Genomic DNA, 24,021 nt, shown 5'->3' on the forward strand with positions numbered 1-24,021 from the left:
GACGCTTCCAAGGTACGGGCCGACTGTTTAGAAGCTGTTGCTAAGCAACAGTGTTTGTTGTCAGATACGGAGATGAAAAGCTTCCGTATGCTTCAACATTAACGCCGGTGTGTCCAGCAGTTTTGAGGGGAACGGCAACAGCTCGGTCCTGTCGGTGCCGGATAGCACAACGTTTCCTGTACTTTGTAAATGTGATGAGGGTTTCTGCCTCTACCACCCTTTCAGACAGTGAGTCCCAGACCCCCACCACCCTCTGGGTGAAAAAATTCTCCTCAACTCCCCTCTAATTCTTCTACCAGTAACTTTAAATCTATGCCCCCTGGTTATTGACCTCTCTGCTAGGGGAAACAGGTCCTTCCTATCCACTCTATCTAGGCCCCATATAATTTTATACACCTCAACAAGTCTATCCAATCTTTCCTCATAGCTAACATTTTCCAGCTCTGGCAACACCCTCGTAAATCTCCTCTGTACCACAGAATCACCACAGTGCAGATAGAGGCCATTTCGGCCCATCGAGCCTGCACCGACACATATCCCACCCTATCCCCGTAACCCCACAATATTTAATCCCCTAACACTAAGGGTCAATTTATCATAGCCAAATCAACCTAACCCGCACATCTTTGGACTGTGGGAGGAAAACCGGAGCACCCGGAGGAAACCCACGCAGACACGGGGAGAATGTGCAAACTCCACACAGACAGTCACCCGAGGCCGGATTTGAACCCGGGTCCCTGGCGCTGTGAGGCAACAGTGCTAACCACTATGCCACCGTGCCCCCCCCCTCTCTAGTGCGATCACATCTTTGCTGTAATGTGGAAAAAAGAACTGTACGCAATACTCTAGCTGTGGCCTAACCTTCCTGCTCTTATATTCTCTGTCTTGGCTAGAAACTGAAAGTATCCCGTATGCTGCCTTAACCACCTTATCTACCTGACTAGCTACCTACAGGGACCTTTGGACTCCAAGGTCCCTCTGTTGCTTTGTGCTGGATTAGCTGTTCACAGTGGAGTGGTTGTAGGGCTGCTACCCTTGACCTTAACACCCCTCTGGTAGGGAGGGAGAACCCTATTCCCGACCTGTTATTTTTTTTATTCACTCATGGGATGTGGGTGTTGCTCGCAAGGCCGGCATTTATTGCCCATCCCTAATTGCTCTTGAGAAAGTGGCGGTGAACCGCTGCAGTCCCGTGTGGTGAAGGTGCTCCCACAGTGCTGTTAGGGAGGGAGTTCCAGGATTTTGACCCAGCGACTATGAAGGAACGGCCGATATATTTCCAAGTCAGGATGGTGTGTGTGACTTGGAGGGGAACTTGGAGGTGATGGTGTTCCCATGCACCTGCTGCCCTTGTCCTTCTAGGTGGAAGAGGTCGCGGGTTTGGGAGGTGCTGCCGAAGAAGCCTTGGCGAGTTGCTGCAGTGCATCTTGTAGATGGTACACACTGCAGCCACGGTACGCCGGTGGTGGAGGGAGTGAATGTTTAAGGTGGTGGATGGGGTGCCAATCAAGCGGGCTGCTTTGTCCTGGATGGTGTCGAGCTTCTTGTGTTGTTATCCATTGACCAATGCTGAAAAGCAATACATTTCAAGTGGGGAGGGAATTGGTCTCGACAGTGCTTCCCCCTAGACATGTAACCTGCCGATACTCGCTGTCGACGCTTGTGTGTAAAGAAAGGTTGTTTGAGCAAGTTGGTGGAGGGTGACTGGTGCCCGTGGAACTGTGCCCAACCATGAGTCAAACACCCTAAGAGAAGGAAAGAGGGGAGTTAATTGGTGTTGGACTGAGGGGAACTGGCAGCTGGGTGTCGTTGGATGATGTGTCCTGGAGTTGGATCATGAAAGTCTGGGAAGTGAAACCTTATAGAGGGATTGTTCTGGTCCAGGACGCACTGGTCCAGTCGGAGGTTGAGGGTGAAGCAGAGGGTGTCACGAGACGCTGGAGATTTTTTTAACACATTGATTGCAGTGGACTAAACTTGAAAGTGTTGCAGGAGCCATTACGAGTGAATCTCAGCTTTTAATTTGCTCACCACGACCAGCGTGGTGGTGTAATGCATCGCAGCTCCAGCGTTTTGCTATTTGGGTGAGGGTTTCTCTACACAAATCTTCACCTGGCTAGTTCCTTACTACTGCCATGCCATCATGGTGACGGTTCCCCATGTGGAGAGCAGGAATCAACTTGAGTTCCTCTTGTACATCTCCTGGTGGAACATAGAAACATAGAAGATAGGAGCAGGAGTAGGCCATTCGGCCCCTCGAGCCTGCTCCGCCATTCAATGAGATCATGGCTGATCATCCAAATTCAGTACCCTGTCCCTGCCTTCTCCCCATACCCCTTGATCCCTTTAGCCTTAAGAAATATATCTAACTCCTTCTTGAATATATTTAATGAATTGGCCTCAACTGCCTTCTGTGGTAGAGAATTCCATAGGTTCACCGCTCTCTGGGTGAAGAACTTCCTCCTCATCTCAGTCCTAAATGGCTTACCCCTTATCCTTAGCCTGTGACCCCTGGTTCTGGACTCCCCTGCCATCGGGAACATCCTTCCTGCATCTAGTCTGTCCAGGCCTGACAAAATTTTATAGGTTTCGATGAGATCCCCTCTCAATCTTCTAAACTCCAGTGAGTATAAGCCCAATCGACACAATCTCTCCTCATACGTCATTCCTGCCATCGCAGGTATCAGCCTGGTGAATCTTCGCTGCACTCCTTCCATGGCAAGTACGTCCTTCCTCAGATAAGGCGACCAAAATTGCACACAATACTCAAGATGCGGTCTCACCAAGGCCCTGTACAACTGCAGCAAGACATCCTTGTTCCTGTACTCGAACCCTCTTGCTACGAAGGCCAACATACCATTTGCCTTCTTAACCGCCTGCTGCACCTGCATGCTTACCTTCAGTGACATAGTGAGGAACAGGAGTAGGCCATTCATCCCCTCAAGCCTGTTCCACCATTCAATTAAATCTCAACTCCATCTACCCCGCCTTGGTTCCATAACCCTTAATACCCCTTGCCTCACAAAAACCTAGCAATCTCAGTTTTGAAATTTTCAATTGAGGTCACTGATGGGCCCCCTTTGGCCGAGGGCTGGGGCGGATTGCATGGTGTTAAGCCACAAGGGTATCGGGGTGAAGGGAAAAGAGCGACAGCCAGTTTAGAGCAGTGTTGACAACTAGTCCATGCATGGCGCAGGGAGAGAATAGGTGACTAGTATATAACGGGCGTTACGAATCCTTTCATATCAGACCTCTGTTAATATGAACTCAATGATGGCTGCTGATAGTCCTTAGAGACTGTAACTGTGGCATCGCACTGAGGGAGCACGATGGTGTCTTGTGCATTCCTGTGTTCTCTTAACTCTTCCAACACAGCTTTCTTTTCCACGATATTTCCCATTCTGAAAGTCTCTGCAGCAAGTCCAGTCACCTCATGTTGAGTTTTGTGCATCCTGTGCTGAAAATATTTTTAAGTTCTGGTGCCTTCAGTTAAAAAAAAAAGTGCACGGTAAAGAGTTCAGTGCTAAGGGTTAATGGGCGTCACTTGACACTCATGGTGAATAGCTCTGTCTGCCCATCGACTCACAGCCGCCAGACTTACTGTCACATTTTGGGAGGATTTGCCGGTTTTCTTTTTAACTCTTTAAGAATTAGACGCTCTTTGTTTTCAAGTGTGATGAAGCATGTTGTAATATTTTAACCCATATATACTTATTAGCCCCCTGGGCACAGGGTGGAAGATGGGGACATGGGGGTGCATGACTCCACCTTGTTTTCTTTCATGCCAGGCGTCTGTAGTTGACTGTAGCCAGAGTCTGACACTCCTAGTGCCAGTGCTGAGGGAGTGCTGCACTGTCGGAGGTGCCATCTTTCGGATGAGACGTTAAACTGAGGCCCCCGTCTGCCCTCCCAGCTAGATGTAAAAGATCCTATGGCACTATTTTGAAGAGGAGCAGGGAATTCTCCCCAATGACCTGGGCCAATATTTATTCCTCAACCAACATCTCTCAAAAAAAATATTATCTGGTCATTATCACATTGCTGCTTGTGGGAGCTTGCTCTGCGCAAATTGGCTGCCGCGTTTCCTACATTACAACAGTGACTACACTTCAAAAAGCACTTCATTGACTGTAAAACGCTTTGTGATGTCCTGAGATTGTGAAAGGTGCTATAGAAATGCAAGTCTTTTTTTTTGATTGCAGTCTCTATCAGTGTCATCCATTATCTTGACCTAGGGTGCATCTGAATAGTAAAGGGATCCACAAGGGGGAGAAAGCCCCTTTCGGGATGCTACAGTTTAACCCCTTGGCGACGCCTTCGTGTGAATATGTTGAATTTTTGAGAGGTCAAGCCAGGGTCTGTTTGTCAGGAGACCAGTGTTGTAATACTGTGATCTTGGCTGACACCCTGATTAAAATTTAAAATGGAGGCACTGCATCCCTCTAGGTCTATAATATCAAAGAAAAAACAATCACTCTTCCCACTCGATTCTTACCTGTACCAAATTATTGTCCTGTAGCATTAGTTCAGAGCTAGCCAGGCTGCTGCTCTCTGGCCGTTGTCTGAGTTGTATTCTTTTGTGGTCGTATTGCTAGTGGAATTATGTTAGAAGGAAGAATGAACTTGCACTTATATAGCATCTTTCACATCCTCAGGATGTTGCAAACAAAGGGCTTCACAACTAATTAATTACCTTTTGAAATGTAGTCACTGTCGTGTGCAGCCAGTTTGCATATAGCAAGATCCCACAAACCGCAACAACGTAAGGGCTAACTAGCTAAGCTCTTTTCAGTGGTATTGGTTGAGGGATAAATGTTGGCCAGGACACCGAAATCGCGCCTTGGGATAGTAAAGAAAGAACTTGCATAGAATGACACAGGATCTACAGCACAGAAACGGGCCATTTGGCCCAACTGGTCCATGTCGGTGTTTCTGCTCCACATGAGCCTCCTCCCACCCCTCTTCATCTCACCCCATCAACATATCCTTCTATTCCCTTCTCCCTCATTCTTATGTAGCTTGCTCTTAAAAGTAGCTATGCTATATTTGCATTTATAATGCACCTTTCATGACCTTGGGGATGTCTCAAACTACTTCACAACCAATAAAGTGCTTCTGAAGTGTCATCACTGTTGTAGTGTAGGAAATGAGGCAGCTAATTTGCCCACAGCAAGCTCCCACAAACGGCAATGAAATAAATGACCAGATAATCTGCGTTTATGATGTTTGTTGGATAAATATTGGCCAGGACACCGGGGAGAACTCCCTGTTCTTCTTCGAAATATTCTCATCCTTGTTTTCAAATCTCTCCATGGCCTCGCCCCTCCCTATCTCTCTAATCTCCTTCAGCTCCCCCCCCCCCCCCCCCCCCGAGATATCTGTGCTCCTCTAATTCTGCCCCTTTGAGCATCCCTGATTATAATCGCTCCACCATTGGTGGCCGTGCCTTCTGTTGCCTGGGCCCTAAGCTCTGGAATTCCCTGCCTAAACCTCTCCGCCTCGCTACCTCTCTTTCCTCCTTTAAGATGCTCCTTAAAACCTACCTCTTGGTCATCTGCCCTAATTTCGCCTTATGTGGCTCGGTGTCAAATTTTTTGTCTTTTAATACTCCTGTGAAGCACCTTGGGACGTTTTATTATGTTAAAGGTGCTATATAAATACAAGTTGTTGTTGTTGTGTCACGGGATCTTTTACATCCACCTGAGGAGGCAGACGGGGCCTCGGTTTAACGTCTCATCCGAAAGACGGCACCTCCGGCAGTGCAGCACTCCCTCAGCACTGGACTGGGGAGTGTCGGCTTGGATTCTGTTTCAGGTCTTGGAGTGGGACTTGAACCCACAACCTTCTGACTCAGAGTGCTACTGCTGAGCCAAGCTGGTATGTTGACCTACTGTTCTTGTCCCATGGTCAGCAGAATTTATCTCAGCTTTTTGTCTAGTTTCTCCTGGATAAGCAAACAAGTGTATATTTTGATGTGTTATAACTTGCACAAAAATTAGAAATTTCTTTGTCTACAGTGCATGAATGTCATTTTTTCCCCACTGTTTCAACAAGTATATCACTCCTGACTGGTACTAATTCTCACTAAAGTGGCAACCTCCCTCAGTGGCTGGTGCAGGAAGTGGAATACTGTTGCACTCTGATATGGTAGAGGATGTCCTGATGGGTCTGGGACACATTGTAATGGCAGAGACGTATTGTGCGTCAAACTATGCCAAATTAGGGCAGACTTGTGCTGCGCTCCCATGCCCACCAGAAACTGGATTAAGATTGCCCAAGCTCTCCTCACATCAGACCCTTGCAGACAGATGTGACAAAAGTCTGGGCCGGATTTTAACCGAGGGACCCAGAGGTGACGTGTCTAATTCAGGAAGAATATAAGAAATAGCAGGATTAGGCCATTCGGCCCCTCGAGTCTGCTCTGCCATTCAATAAGATCGTGGCTGATCTACCACAACTCCACTTTCCCGCCCGATCCCCATATCCCTTGATTCCCTCAGTGCCCAAAAATCTATCGATCTCAGTCTTGAATATACTCAATGACTGAGCATCCACAGCCCTCTGGGGTAGAGAATTCCAAAGATTCACCACCCTCTGAGTGAAGAAATTCCTCCTCATCTCAGTCTTAAATGGCCGACCCCTTATCCTGAGATAATGCCCCCTAGTTCTAGACTCCCCAGCCAGGGGAAACAACCGCTCAGCATCTACCCTGTCAATCCCCCTCAGAATTTGGTATGCTTCCATGAGATAAGGGATGATTTGTAAGGGAATACCTTGTGGACCCAAGCCTATAGGGCAAGGGTAGCTATAGGCATGAACATTGAAATGTGGCAGACTATAACGTGAATGGTCAGACCTGAGTGAGGGAAGAGCTTGGGCAGAAAGCTTGGACTCGTGTGCAGAGCGAGCTGCGGGCAAATATATCTCGAGGTGGCAATGGGAGGCAAAGAATTATTGTGGAAAAGTGTGCTGCTGGTGGAGAAATTCTCACTACCTGGAGTAACTGCACATAGCCCTGGTATATTTATCATGCTGTGAAAAAAGACTTGCATTTATATAGCACCTTTCATACCACCAGACGTCCCAAAGCGATGAGAAAGGGTTACTTAATAACCTTGTAGTAAAGGGGCCTTTAGGGAAGAGCGACCATAATATGGTAGAATTTTATATTGAGTTTGAAAGTGATTTAGTTAAATCCGAAACTAGGGTTTTAAATCTAAACAAAACAACAAACTATGTAGGTTTGAGGGGTGGGTTGGCTATGGTAGATTGGGAAACTACATTAAAAGCAATGGCTAGCATTTTAAGAATGAATACATCATTTATAACACATATGCATTCCTTTAAGGCACGAAAACCCCACAGGAAAAGTAGTCCAACTGTGGCTAACAAGAGAAGTTAAAGATAGTATTAGATCAAAGGAAGGGGCTTATAATGTTGCCAAAAAGAGCAGTAAGCCTGAGGATTTGGAGGATTTTAGAATTCAGCAAAGGAGAACCAAGTAATTGATAAAGAAAGAGAGAATAGAATGAGAATAAACTAGCAAGAGACATAAAAACAGACTGTAAAAGCTTCTATAGGTATGTAAAAAGGAAAAGATTAGCAAAAGTAAATGTGGGTCCCTTACAGGCTGAGACAGGAGAAATTATAATGGGAAATAAGGAAATGGCAGAAAAATTAAACAAATACTTTGTCTTCACGGAAGAAGGCGTAAAAAACTTCCCGGAAATAGTGGAGAACCAAGGGTCTAGCGAGAATGAGGAACTGAAAGAAATTAGTATTACTAAAAAAAATAGTCCTGGAGAAATTAATGGGACTGAAAGCCGATAAATCCCCTGGACCTGATGGCCTACAACCTAGGGTTTTGAAAGAGGTGGCTATAGAGATAGTGGACGCATTGGTTGTCATTTTCCAAATTTTCATAGATTCTAGAATGGTTCCCACAGATTGAAAGGTAGTAAATGTAACCCCACGATTTAAGAAAGGAGGGAGAGAGAAAACGGGGAGCTACAGACCAGTTAGCCTGACATTAATAGTAGGAAAAATGCTAGAATCTATTATTAATGTTTTGGATGAGGGGACCAAATGTAATATATCCAAGTTTGCTGATGATAAATTATATAGGGCCCTGGTGAGACCGCACCTGGAGTATTGTGTACAGTTTTGGTCTCCTTATCCAAGAAAGGATGTACTTGCCATAGAGGGAGTGCAACGATGGTTCACCAGACTGGTTCCTGGGATGGGGGGATTGTCCTCTGAGGACAGATTGAGTAGAGTAAGCCTATACTCTCTAGAGTTTAGAAGAATGAGAGGTGATCTCATTGAAACATACAAAATTCTTACAGGGTTTGACAGGGTAGGTGCAGGGAGGATGTTTCCCCTGGCTGGGGAGTCTAGAACCAGGGGTCACAGTCTCAGAATAAGGGGTCGGCCATTTAGGACTGAGATGAGAAATTTCTTCACTGAGGGTGGTGAATCTTTGGAATTCTCTACCCCAGAGGGCTGTGGAGGCTCAGTCGTTGAGTATATTCAAGACAAAGGACAAGGCTAGAATACTCAATGAGAACTTTGTATCGGTGTTTGCTAAGGAGGTGGATGCTGACACAATATCGGTAGAAGTGGAAAAGGTAGAAGCAATGGAAGGGGTGAAAATTGATAGACAGGATGTACTAGAATGGCTGGGTATGCTTAGAGTGAATAAGTCGCCTGGTCCAGATGGCTTGCATCCCAGGTTGCTATGGAAATTGGGGGAAGAGATAGCGGAAGGGCTTGCCATAATTTTCCAATCTTACCTAGATGCGGGGGAGGTGCCGGAGGATTGGAAAGTGGCAAATGTGACACCATTGTTCAAGAAAGGGTATAAGGACAATCCTAGTAACTACAGGCCGGTCGGTCAGTTTAACATCAGTGGTGGGAAAAGTTTTGAAACAATAATCAAGGAAAAATTTAATGGGCACTTGGAGAGGTTTAAGCTAATTAAGGAGAGCCAACATGGATTTGTAAAAGGCAGATTGTGTTTGACTAATCGAATTGAATTTTTTGAAGAAGTAAAAGAGGAAATAGCAGAGGCCCTGACCATCATTTTTCAATCCTCTCTGGCTTCAGATGTGGTACTGGAGGACTGCTAATGTGGTACCCTTGTTTAAAAAGATAGAAAAGGATAGACCGAGTAATTACAGGTCAGTCAGCCTAACCTCGGTGGTGGGAAAATTATTGGAAAGAATTCTGAAGGACAGGATAAATCTTCGTTTAGAAAGACAGGGATTAATCGAGGATAGTCAGCACGGATTTGTTAAGGGAAGGTCGTGTCTGACAAACTTGATTGAATTTTTTGAGGAGGTAACAAGGAGGGTAAATGAGGGTAGTGCGTTTGATGTAGTGTATATGGACTTTAGCAAGGCTTTTGATAAGGTTCCACATGGCAGACTGGTCACTTCTAAGCTAAAAGCCCATGGGATCCAGGGCAAAGTGTCAAGTTGGATTCAAAACTGGCTCGGAGACAGGAAGCAGAGGGTAATGGTTGATGGGTGTTTTTGTGACTGGAAGGCTGTTTCCAGTGAGGCTCCGCAGGGCCCAGTACTCGGTCCCTTGCTTTTTGTGGTATATATCAACGATCTTGACTTGAATATAGGGGGTATTGCAGATAATACTAAAATCGGCTGTGTGGTTGATACTGAAGAAGGAAGCTGTAGACTGCAGGAAGATAGCAATAAATTGGTCAGGTGGGCAAAACAGTGGCAAATGGAATTCAATCCAGTAGGACACTGAGTAGTGTAGAGGAACAAAGGGACCTTGGAGTGCATGTCCACAGATCCCGGAAGGTAGCAGGCCAAGTAGATAAGGTGGTTAAGAAGGCATACGGAATGCTTGCCTTTATTAGCTATGGCATAGAATACAAGAGCAGGGAGGTTATGCTTCAACTGTATAAACACGAGTTAGGCCTCAGCTAGAGTACTGCGTGCAGTTCTGGTCACCACATTACAGGAAGGATGTGATTGCACTAGAGAGGGTACAGAGGAGATTTACAAGGATGTTGCTGGGAGTAGAGAATCTTAGCTCTGAGGAAAGACTGGATAGGCTGGGTCTGTTTTCCTTGGAACAGAGGAGGCTGAGGGGAGACCTTATTGAGGTGTATAAAATTATGAGGGGCCTTGATAAAGTGGATAGAAAGGACCTATTTCCCTTAGCAGAGGGGTCAAAAACCAGGGGGCACAGATTTAAAGTAATTGGGGGAAGGTTTAGAGGGGATTTGAGGGGAAATGTCTTCACCCAGAGGGTGGTGGGGGTCTGGAACTCACTGCCTGAAAGGGTGGTAGAGGCAGGAACCCTAACCACATTTAAAAAGTATTTGGATGTGCACTTGGGATGTAACCTGCAGGGCTACGGACCAAGAGCTGGGAAGTGGGATTAGGCCGGATAGCTCTTTGTTGGCCGGCGCGGACACGATGGGCCGAAATGGCCTCCTTCCGTGCTGTAACTTCCTATGATTCTAAGTAACAGGATGGATTGATGAAGGGAATGCAATGGATGTTGTCTACATGGATTTTCGGAAGGCGTTTGACAAAGTACCACATGGAAGGCTGGTTAACAAAATTGAGGCTTATGGAATAGGTGGGTCAGTGGCAGCTTGGATAAGGAATTGGCTTAAGGACAGAAAGCAGCGAGTTGTGGTAAATGGCTGTTTTTCAGACTGGAGGATGGTAGTCAGTGGTGTTCCCCAGGGGTCAGTGCTGGGGCCACTGCTTTTTATGATATATATCTATTTCAATTTCAATTTTATTTGTCACATAACCAAATACAACAAGTGAAATCCAGTCAGTGAAATGCTCTTTTCTTAACGAGTCGAGCGCACCAAGCAGCAAAGGACACTTAACTGCCTGGTACGCACGGAGCCCGCAAGGACGGCAGCCATCTTCATCGGCGCCATCGCAATAGGGTCCGCTCTCGCCTCGCTCCGCACTCCTGCCCGACAATCTTCAGCCGCTGTGGTACCGACGTCCCGGGGCCTGCTTCTCCCTGGCTCTCCTTCCACCCGGTCTGACCTCCGAGCCTCCCGCGGTGTCCGACCTTCCAGCGCCTGCTTTTCCCGCCCGCTGGCCGCCTCCCCATCTACCGGTTGGACCTCCAAGCCTCCCGCCGAGGAGCTGCCGGCCGCTGTGCTACAGCTGGCTGTCGTGGTTTCCATCGCATGCTTCTGCCTCCCCGCCGACTCACCGAACTCATCAGCGCCGATGCACAGCCTCTGTAGCGGGAGTGGGCCGACCAACTCGGAGAGCACTTACTGGATATTGGAATACAGAGTAGAATTTCTAAATTTGCCGATGACACCAAACGTGCGGGTGTGGCAGTGATGATACCAATCGACTGCAACAAGACATAGAAAGGCTAGCAGAATGGGCAGACAAGTGGCAGATGGAATTTAATAGAGAAGTGTGAGATGGTGCATTTTTGCGGAAGGAACCGGGAGAGGCAATATACACTTAATGGCACAGTTTAAAGAGTGTGTGCAGGGACAGAGGGACCTGGGAGTTAATGTGCGTAGGTCCCTGAAGGTGGCAGGACATATTGAGAGAGTGGTTAACAAAGCATATGGGATCTTGGGCTTCATAAATAGAGGTAACTGAGTACAAAAGTAGAGAAGTTATGCTGAACCTTTATAAAGCGCTGGTTAGGCCACAACTGGAGTATTGCGTCCAGTTCTGGTCACCACACTTTAGGAAGGATGTGAAGGCCCTTGAGAGGGTGCAGAGGAGATTTACCAGAATGGTTCCGGGGATGGGGGATCTTAGCTACAAGGACAGGTTGGAGAAGCTGGATTTGTTTTCATTAGAGCAAAGGAGGTTGAGCGGTGATTTGATAGAGGTGTACAAGATTATGACGGGTTTGGATAGGCTAGACGGGGAAAGGCTGTTCCCACTAGTTGATGGTACAAGGACTAGGGGACACAGATTTACGGTTTTGGGCAAGAGATACAGGGGGGACGTGAGGAAAAACTTTTTTACGCAGCGAGTGCTGATGACCTGGAATTTGCTGCCAACAGAAGTGGTGGAAGCGGAGACACTCAATGTTTTCAAGGGGAGACTGGATAGGCACTTGAGGGAAAGAAACTTGCAGGGGCTACAGGGATAGAGCGGGGGAATGGGACTGACTGGATTGCTCTACAGAGAGCCGGCATGGACTCGATGGGCCGAATGGCCTCCTTCTGTGCCATTATGTCTCTGACAGAGATCAATAGATTTTTGAATATTAAGGGAATCAAGGGATATGGGGATAGTGCAGGAAAGTGGGGATGAGGTAGAAGATCAGCCATGATCTTATTGAATGGCGGAGCAGGCTTGAAGGGCCAAATGGTCTGCTCCTGCTTCTACTTATTATGTTCTTACGAAGTGTAGTCACTGTTATAATGTAGGAAACGCAGCAGCCAATTCGCGTACAGCAAGCTCCCACGAACAGCAATGAGATAATGACCAGATTATCTGTTTTCGTGATGTTGATTGAGGGATAAATATTGGCCCCAGGACACCGGGGAGAATTCCCCCTGCTGCTCTTCAAAATGGTGCCATGGGATCTTTTACGTCCAATTGAGAGAGCAGACGGGATCTCGGTTTAACGCCTCATCCGAAAGACGGCACCTCCGACAGTGCAGCGCTCCCTCAGCACTGCACTGGGAGTGTCAGCCTGGATATTTGTGCTCGTGTCTCTGGAGTGGGACTTGAACCCACAATCTTCTGTCTGAGGCGAGAGTGCTGCCCGCTGAGCCACGGCTGACAAGTAACTTGCCCTAGCCGTGGCATGTACTGTGCATTGGTATTCGGGTCGTTCCGTATAATTCAGTGCCATGACTTGTCTGCCTTGGTGCATATACTGCAGTTCTCATGAGGTTAATGGAGCAGCTTGTTACGGTAAAACAGGATGTTTATACTCTGCATCGGGAGGAGCAATATCAACATTTCCTGTATATAAAAAAAGAGACATTTCGTTCTGAAGTGCCTCCAACACTTTTTGCAGTCATTGGCGTGCTGAATGTTCTAAACGGCTGAGCATCGTCGGCCGGTTCATAATGAATCCAACGAGCTAAGTTCGAGAGACCTGGCTAGCTGCTTTACTTCTCTATAAATCACCACGTTGGCTCCTCTTGATGTCCCGTTTACAAATTTTGAGGTTTATGTAGGATTGAGCGGTGCCTTTACTGTGTGGGGGCTTGCCCGACGTGGAGAAGTCCTTGTGCTCCTCTGTAGAGTTGCTGTGTCGCGATGGGGGTCACGTGGCAGACAGAGGGTTGAGCGTGGAGCTGGGCTGCCCTGTAAATTCAAACGTTAAACTGCCCTCTGCCAGAGTTTTCCACCAATTAAAGTGCAACCTTTACTGTTTCTGAAAGATTACCGTTACATGACAATGATGACCATTTTTCTGCTGTTCTGTGATGTGCGGATCTGATGGGAGGTACCTGAGCTGGTCATTGTCAAGGTGGTACTTCCGTTAGGAATCGGTGTCTGTTCCAAATATGTATTCTACAAAAAAAAACTTCCTTTAAAGTTTTTTTAAAAAAGTTATTAGGATATGAGCATCGCTGGCAAGCCCGGCATTTATTGCCTATCCCTAGTTGCCTTGAGAAGGTGGTGGTGAGCTGCCTTCTTGAACCGCTGCAGTCCGTGTGGTGAAGGTGCTCCCACAGCGCTGTTGGGGAGGGAGTTCCAGGATTTTGACCCAGCGACGATGAAGGAACGGCCGATATATTTCCAAGTCAGGATGGTGTGTGACTTGGAGGGGAACTTGGAGGTGGTGGTGTTCCCATGCGCCTGCTGCCCTTGTCCTTCTAGGTGGCGGAGGTTGCGGTTTTGGGAGGTGCTGCCGAAGAAGCCTTGGTGACTTTCTGCTGTGCATCCTGTCGATAGGATGCACTGCAGCCACAGTGTGCCGGTGATGGAGTCGGTGAATGTTCAGGCTAGTGGATGAGGTGCCAATCAAGTGGACTGCTTTGCCCTGGATGGTTTCAAACTTCAAACAAATGGAGAGTATTCCAGCACACTCCTGACTTCCTTGTAGGTACTCAAGAGTCATGAAGGACACTGCAAAGATGCGCAAATTTTCCATGTTATTTTCTCAATTATCTTGTGTAATGAAATGAATTGTTTACTTGAAAACTTATCCTAGCACAACGAATTCTGACTGAGTTTGGTATTTATTTTAATGTGCTTGGCCCAAACCTCAACATACATCTAAAAATGGGCTTTGGGTTCTCTGAGTTGCACCCTGGCGTTTTTAACATCAAGTTCAGGCGTACAGTTTGCTCAGACAGCATTGCGGAGGCCAGGTATCAGACCACATCCCGAAGCTGCCGCTTGCCGACTCTCCTAACTAAGGAAAATATCAGATGAAAACAAAGTGTCGGTCAAGTGCCGCATGGTTTCAGGGGATGCCTCAGTCCCCCAGAAAGTTGAGGCTGTCACAAACCCGGCAATTATTCTGTCTAATACAAAATTTAGCAGTAATGAAATAAATGTGAAATAACCACAGAAAATGCTGGAAGAACTCAGCAGGCCAGGCAACATCCGTGGAGAGAGAATTAGAGCTGACGTTTCGGGTCGAAACCCTTTTTCAAAACTGGAAAGGAAATGAAATAGATCGAAAGGAAATAAATGTGCGTGTGTTTCAAAAGGTGCAAGTGCTTTTACGCTCCCCCCCCCCCCCAAGATGAGCAAGTTGAGAGATTTTCTCTCGTAACAGTGCGTCGTGTTTCTGTAAACTTTCTTGTGCACAAAATAGTTGTCGGTTTAATCAAAAGTTGCAAATAAATTTTCAAAACTCCTTCGTTAAGGACTTGTGGGGGGAAAAAAGGGTTTTCACGGTCATTTTCCGTGTGCGCGTCACTGCGCAGTCTTAAATTCACACCGAGCTTCGCAAACTAAAGTCTGCAAGGGAGTGACGGCTGAGCTGGTGGAAGCCTCTGTTTGCCTGGCCAGGGTTGCTCTTTTCTGCCTGTTCGATGGACACCATTTTGTTTCAGTACCTGAACCCTACCTCCCTTCACAAAATGAAGGCAATGTGTCACAGACCAGATTCAGCCGGCTGTTGCCATGGGTTCCACTGGGGGCAGTCATGTGACCGAGGAAGGGAAATGCCTAAGTCACGTGACAACTTTTTTTCTCCTCTGGGCCAATTAACATACAGGAAGTTCGCTCCCAGTCACTTAGATGCAAGGATGCTGTCTGTTAGCTGATGGGTAGCGTCATCTCTGCCAGACCTTATTGATTATCTTAAGCAATGTCTGTAGGAGGGCACAGGGAGTAGCAAAAAAATGCGATGTGCCACAATGTTCGAGGCTTCTGTGAACATGCTGTTGGCCATAAAATTTTGTACATGTCACTCAATAATTGATAATGTTCATGACTAGTAGAAAAACACCAGGACCAGAATTTAACTTTCAAGGAAAGTTTTTTTTTAAATAAAAAATCCTCGCTGCAGTAATTGTCATCTGCAGACTTTGCAATGTGGGATAATGAGAAATGCGAGATCAGAACGACACAGATCTCTCGGTGTGGACTGCAGGTAATGCCCCCCCTCCCCCCACGCTCCCCTCACAGTGATGATCTCTGGGTTGACTGTGTTGGGGTTGATGTACACGTGGACAGTCAGATTATAAACCATGGGATAGCAGCTGTTTCTGGGAATGAGGAGGGGAAGTTTACACAGCCTGTCGCAGCTTGTATTCTTTTCAAAATGGAAGTGAAATGAAGCGGGGATCAACAAAGATAAAAGGTCTTATCACTCCACACCTGTGAGCAGCCCTGTGTGAAGAATCTCTCTTTCCCCCCCCCCCCCTTCACCCCCTCTCATTTAATCTACCCTCTCTCCAACCCCCCCTTGCTTCAACCCCCTCTCTCATTTCATCCACCCCTTCTCTCCCTCTTCACCCCTCTCTTCACTCTTCTCTCTCTTGTTTCTTTCCCCTCTCAACTTCACCCCCCCTCACTCCCACTTCACTCTCTCTCTCTCTCTCTTACCCCCCCTTCTCCCTTCACCCCGCCCCCCCCCCCCTTTTTTTCCCCTGCCCCCAAAAAATAATTCTGGTTGTTTCTGAGAACGCACATGATGAGCATATTCAGGCGGGTGTGGCAGCAGCAGCTCCCCCCCCCCCCCCCCCCCCCCCAGCCTGTTGAGACTGAGGATCATCAAACCATACATATGTAAATCCAATAAGGGATTCAGGGGAGTCCTCTTTACTCAGAGTGGTGAGAATGTGGAACTCGCTACCACAGGGAGTGGTTGAGGCGAATAGCACCGATGCATTTAAGGGGAAGCTGGATAAACACATGAGGGAGAAGGGAATAGAAGGATATGGGGATATGGTGAGATGGAGAGGGTGGGAGGAGGCTCGAGTGGAGCATAAACACCGGCACGGACCAGTTAGGCCGAATGGCCTGTTTCTGTGCTGTGAAATCTGTGTTGGAGAGCAAGTGTTTGTATGGGTAAGGGGGAAATCTTAGATTCCTTTTACATGAGGCAGGAAGTTGTGCCCTCTGGCTGGAGGGCCACGAGGTTTGAAAGTTTTGACGGTGCGGTTTTTCAGTCCCCTCTACTGCCCTGTTCAAACTGCAGTCCAATCTCTTTCAGCGAAATGAAGAAGGGAAAGCGCGCCCCATCTCCGGATATCATCGTCCTCTCCGACAACGAGCCCTCAAGTCCCAGGATGAACGGGCTCTCAAAAGACTCGGGGAGGAATTCAAATACGGACGATATTATGGTGAGGCCAGAACGTTGCTTAACAAGACCAGCGTAACAAAACATAGCTTCAGTTTTTTTTATTTTTGAAAGCTAGTGTTTATATAAATTGAACATTTTATCTTTTTTTAATAAACTCCTGATTTGCATTTTGGGATGAATTGGATAGCTCTTTCAAAGAGTCCCACGCCGGGCCGAATGGCCTCCTTCTGCGCTGTATCATTCTGTGCGCGCTTCCTTGTTCAAGCTGGTTCCATTTTCTTTAAAAAATTGTCTGGATTTCTGGAGCAAATGTGTTTTTTCTCCTTTCCCCTCCCTCTGATGGAATTATATGTAATGTCCCAGCTCTTCCCGGAATGCATTCCGATTCCTCAGGCTCCTGCTACAGACCCTGACTCTTCTGAGAAAACATTTTCAGAATTGTGAACACTTTTTTAACCATCCATTTCCATTTCATTATTCACATTTAGAAACACACTTTAAATTAGTTTGCAAACAATCATATTTACCTTTTGCTCTTGCTTCTCTCGCCCTCCCACCCCCACATTTAGTATCTCTGCTCCAGAATCCATTTCTTGTTTTGACCTCTAGTGAAATGTACATTTCTTTTTAATGAAAACCCTACTCTCGAAACATTTTGGATTTCACAGCAACAAAATCAGCTCAACTGTTAATGCACCACATAGCGTGGGGGCTGAACGGTCGGATCCCTCAGTTTTAATGTCTCATCCGAAAGACGGCACCTCCGACAGTGCAGCACTCCCTCAGCACTGCACCAGGAGTGTCGGCCTGGATTATGTTCTCAAGTCTCTGGAGTGGGACTTGAACCGACATTCTGACTCAGAGGGTGAGGGTGCTGCCCACTGAGCCACAGCTGACACTAGGTATTTTACCACACCCCAGATACCAACACCCTGTAACCTTGGCTAAAATGGCACAATTTAATGTAGGTGACACTTAACTCATTGCTTCAGATTGTTCCTCACTGCGACTGACAGACCTGCAACTACCACATGGGGACGAAAGGATTAGAAGGTTACGATGATGGGGTTAGATGAAGTGGGTTGGGAGGAGGCTCGTGTGGAGCATAAATGCCGGCATGGACCTGTTGGGCCGAATGGCCTGGTTCTGTGCTGTACATTCTAGGAACAGGAGGAGGCCATTGAGCCCCTCGAGCCTGTTTCGCCATTCAATGAGATCGTGGCTGATCTGCGACCTAACTCCATATACCCGCCTTGGGTCCTTATCCCTGAATACCTTTGGTTAACAAAAATCTATCAATCTCTGATTTAAAATTAACAATTGATCTAACATCAACTGCCATTTGCAGAAGAGAGTTCCAAACTTCTATCGCCCTTTGTGTGTAGAAGTGTTTCCTAATTTCACTCCTGAAAGGTGTGGCTCTAATTTTTAGACTACGCCCCCTAGTCCTAGACTCCCCAACCAGCGGAAATAGTTTCTCTCTCTCTACCCTATCTGTTCCCCTTAATGTCTTGAAAACTTCGATCAGATCACCCCTTAACCTTCTAAATTCTAGGGAATACAACCCTAGTTTGTGTAATCTCTCCTTGTAACTTAACCCTTGGAGTCCAGGTATCATTCTGGTAAACCTACGCTGCACTCCCTCCAAGGCCAATATATCCTTCCTAAGGTGTGGTGCCCAGAACTGCTCACAGTACTCCAGGTGTGGTCTAACCAGGGTTTTGTACAGCTGCAGCATAACTTCTACCCCCTTGTATTCTAGTCCTCTAGATATCTATCGATGATCACGAAGGATTCATTCAGTTCCTGGCCCATACTGGGCTGCTCTGTGTGGCTGGTTGCTACGATTAGCCTCAGCACCCCTGGTTAGAGACAGTGGGATGAGCTGGGGTGGGTGGGTTCTGCTCCTGATTGTCATCCAGTGACCCCCTGCTGGAACGTGTATATCAACTCTGCGTCGAGTGCAGACGGGAGCATGCGCCCATGATGCCCCAGTGGCCAAATAGCCTGCTAGCGCTGGTCTTGAAACTCTCACATGAACGTCCTCTTGGAAGAGGCACTGACAGCTGCCTGGTGCCTGTGACACCGTATCCCAGCAATGAGTTACTGGCCTCAGGAGAAGCTATTGCACCGTAAGAGTGGGACTGAGAATAATGGTGTTATCCTGTTTCCAACAGTGCCACTGTGAGTAACTATTGATCTGAGGCCAGAAGCAGGCACAATCCGTGAGAGTAAGTGGCCTTCCTGGCTCGGGATGTTGCAAGGGTATAAAAATACCGCAGACAGTCTTTGGAATTCTCTGCCCCAGAGGGCTGTGGGTGCTCAGTCGTTGAGTATATTCAAGGCTCTGATCGATAGATTTTTTGGCACGAAGGGAATCGGGCAGGAAAGTGGAGTTGAGGTAGAAGATCAGGCCTGATCTTATTGAAGGCTCGAGGGGCCGTATGGCCGACTCCTGCTCCTATTTCTTATGTTTTTATATACAGGACATCGCTAGTTTTCCCCCCCAAAAATTTGAGTTTGATTCCCAGTCTGTGCTGAATTAGCTGGTGGTCCGCCAAGTGGCGTTAAGGGGTATTACAATTGGTGGCAATGCCTCTGGCCTGAAGGGAAAATCGACCAGGGTTCCTGCTCCTAATCACTATTCAGCGAACCTCACTAGGAATTGAGCACATGATCGGAGTCTGTGATGCTGCCTCTCGCAGTTGAATAGCCCACCTACATTGAATGCCCATGAAGAATGGCCACTCGGGCGAACTGACCAATGCCTGTGGAATTGTACCCTGGTGTCCTTAGTTTGGTGGGGGGGGGGGGTGTAGGGAAATTGACACATGGATTTTTTTGTTAAAGTATCACTGGCATTTTCCTTTCAGAAGAGCAGCCCTGAGGAGCGAGAGAGAATGATCAAGCAGTTAAAGGAAGAGCTACGGCTGGAGGAGGCCAAACTTGTCCTGCTTAAGAAACTCCGACAGAGCCAAATTCAGAAGGAGGCCATGATCCCGAAGGTATCAGTATTAGTGCCCTTGTCTCTCCCGTCCTCCAGTGGTGCCACCTTTTTAAAAAAAAATATTTCTCACCAAATGCAACGGAATCTTTTGTTTATACAGCACAAACCATGAAAATAAATTAAAGCCCAGCCGCCCAGAATGGCTCACAGTGCCTGCTGGTGTAGTTCTTCAGGAATGCTGCACGCGGCCTCCTCCAACGTGGAGCTCCCTCCCACGGGAAGTGGGTTTGAGGCAAATAGCTTAGATGCTTTCAAAAGGAAACTAGACGAGTACATGAGAGAAAAGGGAACAGAAAGATATGCTGAAAGGCTGAGATGAGGCAGCTGGAACAGGAGGAGACTCGCGTGGAGTCTAAACCCCAGCACAGACCAGTTGGGCTGAATGACTTGTTTCTGTGCTGTTTCTTCTATGTACTACAGGTTGCTGGTACAGGAAACTCTTTTTTTTATCTGGGACCGGCGTGGTGCCAGTTTAACAAAAAGTCCGGATTACAGAGAGGTATAGTAAAAGGTACGAGAGCTCCGTACACAGCAACAGACCCAGGCTTCCCTGTTGCTTAGCAACAGGTGCAGGAACCCCGGTTACACGGCCACAGATCCAGGAACAGCCACTAATATGAAGTAAAACTTACCTGAACCTACTCCTGAATTTTGCCGGTTAACAGAGATTTCCGGTGCCGGTAAATCGAGAGTTTCCTGTAGCTAGTTATCAAAACAAGACACTTTTGGGTGATTTTGTTTAATGTACATCTGACCCGTGATGGGACTTTGCTGGGCTCGGTTAAAATTTTTAAATACTGAGAGTCCATCATAGAAATTCTGTCAGAGGGAGAGCTGACTTTAAAAGCACCCCCATATCTGTCCTTTTGTTTTTAGACTAGATTATAAACCGTGGGCGCTGACCTATTTTATTGTCTCGAATTTCAGTCTTGGTTTGTTGACTGAAGGCTTCTACATTTGCGTTCTCCTGCATCTGGCTTGTATTTGACTTGAAGTGTAATCGTTAAAATGTAAAGTAACGCTTGACTTTAACACTCACCGTGAGTTAGCGGATCTCAGTAAGATCACTGCAACTAGCCTCAGCCCCCCCCTCCCCGAGTGTTTAATGTTCAATCGCGGGCCAAGCTTTGGAACATCAACCAAGGTTCTTGATTGCTATCCGATCGTTTCTGGTGGAAAGTGTGCACGTTAAGTTAAGGCAGGTTTATGAACAGGATTCGGCTTGGCCGCGATGCCTCCCATGGACAAATAGCCTGCCAACGCCCTGTGTCCGCGCTAACACGTGGAGCCGCCAAAAAAGCTTGTTGTGCATTCATCCCACCAAAATGTGTTCCATGTGGAGTGGTGGAGCCTATTGCTGATTTTGGGAAGAGTGGAGGGGAGAGAAGGTGGAGAAATAGTTATTGTGTCTTTTGCAACCACCGCTTGCGTGTGCTGGGATGAATCCTGGCAGCTCTGTTTAATCGACCATCCTTAAAGGGCTGTGCAGGGCGATAGCCTGTTAATGGGTTTGAAGCAGTGATCTTGTTCCTCCATTCTACCTCGTTGCTGACTATTGATTTTAAAATGCATTTCCAAAATCTTAAATCTTGTCTTTTGTTACTGCAGCCTCCTGTTAACTCGTTAAGAAATACTTATGTACTACAGAAGAAAATTCTGGATTATTTTGAGTTTGAAGTAGTTGCAGAGATTTCTACAATGCTTGCTTCGATTATAATCTCTCCCAGATCAAGTTCTGGGGTTGACTATTCTATCTAAAGGGTTTGGATTTCACCCCTGACTGCAGATTCAGCAGACCATGTTAGAAATGGTTGGCTTTTATTTTAACATGGGGACCAGCTGCCCCCTTGCTGCCACAGCCCAGTACTGCAGCCACCTCATATCAGACCAGCACACGATTAACTGCACTGTGGGAATATAGGAACCCATAGCGACCAGGCAATTCTTCCCCCCACCCCACCCCCAAGCTAATTGTGCTTTTTGTTGCAGACTTATTTATAGGAACGGACTTCGGCCATTCAGCCCCTCGAGCCTGTTCCGCCATCCAATTAGATCACGGCTGATCTGTATCTTAACTCCATCTACCTGCCTTGGTTCCGTAATGCTTAATACCCTTACCTAGCGAAATCTATCGCTCAAAAGTCAATTAAAAAAAACAAACCAATTCAACCAGTCTCTCCCAATGTTGCCCCTAATTTTTTTTTGGGTGCGCAACCCATTCACAGTGCGTGACCGGGACCGGCAGAGAACTGCACAGACGCGCAGCTTAGAGGGAACGTTGGGGTCTCCTAGTTGTCTCATTGCTAATGGTTTAGTATGTGGCTATCCATACAGACCAGAATGTCCCGTGACCAGTTTCTGGCCTCGGTTCAGATAGCTGATCTTGGCTGGAGTGGCATTGAGTGGGGTCGGGGGGGGGGGCGGTGAGAGGGTGCTACAATTGGTCTCGGCACCCTAAGCCTTAGGGAAGGGAGAATCAACCAAGGCTCCCACACCTGATCGGTATCCACTGACCCCCCCTCCCCTCCTGCTGGGAAACACATGAGGGCAGGGTTGGCCTCTCTTGTAATACTGTATAGCATGGCAATACTCACTGTCTAGGCACTCACACTAAGAATGACCCGCTGCATGCGCCGCTCCTCCCTCTATAGTCTGTACCCCAGCAGGAGTTTGCGCCTTCAGGAGAGGAGCAACAGAGAGAGAAAGTAGAGAACTAATGATGGGGGAGGAAGATGGGGAATTCAACCCCCCCCCAAAAAACCTTACAAGAGGCTTGAATTTTGCATGTTATATGGTGGAATGCCTATTGTAAAAGCCCCACGGGGCACTCTGTTGAAATGGTTAAGTTGCTCAACTTGGTTCTCTTTCTCTGTGCCAACTATTGCCTTATGAACCTTGCCATGACTTGCTTAAGCTGCATATGAAATTTTTGAAGAGATATCTGGTTCTAAAAACCGTGACCTACTTCATCGATCGTTGTTTTATGGCCTTGTTAATGTAAAAGAGCCATTAAATGCAATTTTTAGCGTTTCATCTTATTACACTTTTTTGAAAGTTTATTTTTACCTTGATTAATACTCCTCTTGCCCAATCTCGTTTGAATTAGAGCGGAGTTCCTATGTTTTTCGCTGTCCTAATGTTTAAAGCGGTTGTAGATGCAATGAGTGTTTTTTTTTTTAATGTCCTTTTAAGGAGGCACTTGCTAAGCTTCCGAGTGAGGAGGGGTGTGGCAGCATATTGGGGGTGGGGGAGAGATGAGATTTCCTCGTGATACCTCATGGTGGGTAATCATGATCTCCTGAAAATTGTTTGATTGGAGAAATTTTCCCAGCTAGCTTTCCGCCTAGGTTTTTAACTCTTTCTGTTGCTTGCCCTGAATTAGCGTCACTCGCGTGGTTGGGTAGGGTAGCACACGAGGCTGGACCATCTCGTGGGTGGGATGAAGGTGATGGGCCTCTTTGCTCACGTTTGATTTTGTATGTTTATTTGTCAGTCAGGCGGGCACGAGTCAGCCCGCTCGTTTGGGGATGGGGTTGAGAGTTTCTCGTGTTCTTTTGGTCACTTTTCTATTTTTAACAGAAAAATTGATCTCACGGGGCAGGCAGGGCACAAGGAGGGTTTTCACGGGAAAACGTTCATTCTCAGACTGGAACCTAGGATTCAAAAATGAGCTGCCATTGCCTGTATAGTGCTCGAACCAAGTGGGTTACCAATTGAGCCAAGCAAAGCAGGTATCTCTTGCCTGTTGGGGATGCTGCTTAGTAGCAGAACCCCTGAAATGATTTGCTTTGCCCTGTAGTTTCTTTGGCTCCTCCTGTTAGCTATCAGGTGATTAAAGTGATGGAAGCACTGACCGGAAGAAAGGAAACGGGTGGGAAGATGTAAACTCAAGATCTACAATCTGTGTAGAGAGTCTGGGCGGCGCAGTTCTCAAGACTGCTGTCCCTTTTACCTTTTGGGACCAGAGATTGAATCAAATCTAAGCAACAGTAGGTATGGCCCTTTAGAGCAAGTTGACACTACGTTGGAAATCTGACTGCGAGGAGCTGTAAGAATGGTGAGAAGCGGGGTTAGAATCCACATTGGTGTAATTTCAAGATTCAAGATCATTTTATTGCCATATGTAACTAGTACAATGGAATGCTTACTCCCCACTCACTCCCACAATACAAGCATATAATATAAAAGCAAAAAAATAAAAACAAGTATAAATAAAAACAATAAGTAAAAAGTATAGCAATAACAGTCCAAGTTGCAGGATGTGATGAATAGTATAAAAAAGCCTCAATTACCACTGGAAATAATAGTAA

General features: G+C 46.9%; 1 protein-coding gene across 11 annotated transcripts in view; it reads left to right on the plus strand.

The window, feature by feature from the left end:
- Positions 1-24,021, plus strand: part of gatad2ab (GATA zinc finger domain containing 2Ab) — a 183,502-nt gene that overhangs the window by 124,561 nt on the left and 34,920 nt on the right. For 10 of the 11 annotated variants that reach the window (XM_086004407.1, XM_086004405.1, XM_086004409.1 and 7 more), the window contains 2 exons: positions 16,615-16,744; positions 19,578-19,709. In XM_086004407.1, coding sequence (XP_085860533.1) covers positions 16,615-16,744; positions 19,578-19,709 — 262 coding nt within the window. The remainder of the gene's footprint in view (positions 1-16,614; positions 16,745-19,577; positions 19,710-24,021) is intronic. The other variant, XM_086004408.1, reaches the window with a different exon arrangement.

Source organism: Somniosus microcephalus, chromosome 13 (genome assembly GCF_052327205.1).
Source record: "Somniosus microcephalus isolate GS21.2 chromosome 13, FLI_Smic_1.0, whole genome shotgun sequence".
Taxonomy (NCBI): Eukaryota; Metazoa; Chordata; class Chondrichthyes; order Squaliformes; family Somniosidae; genus Somniosus; species Somniosus microcephalus.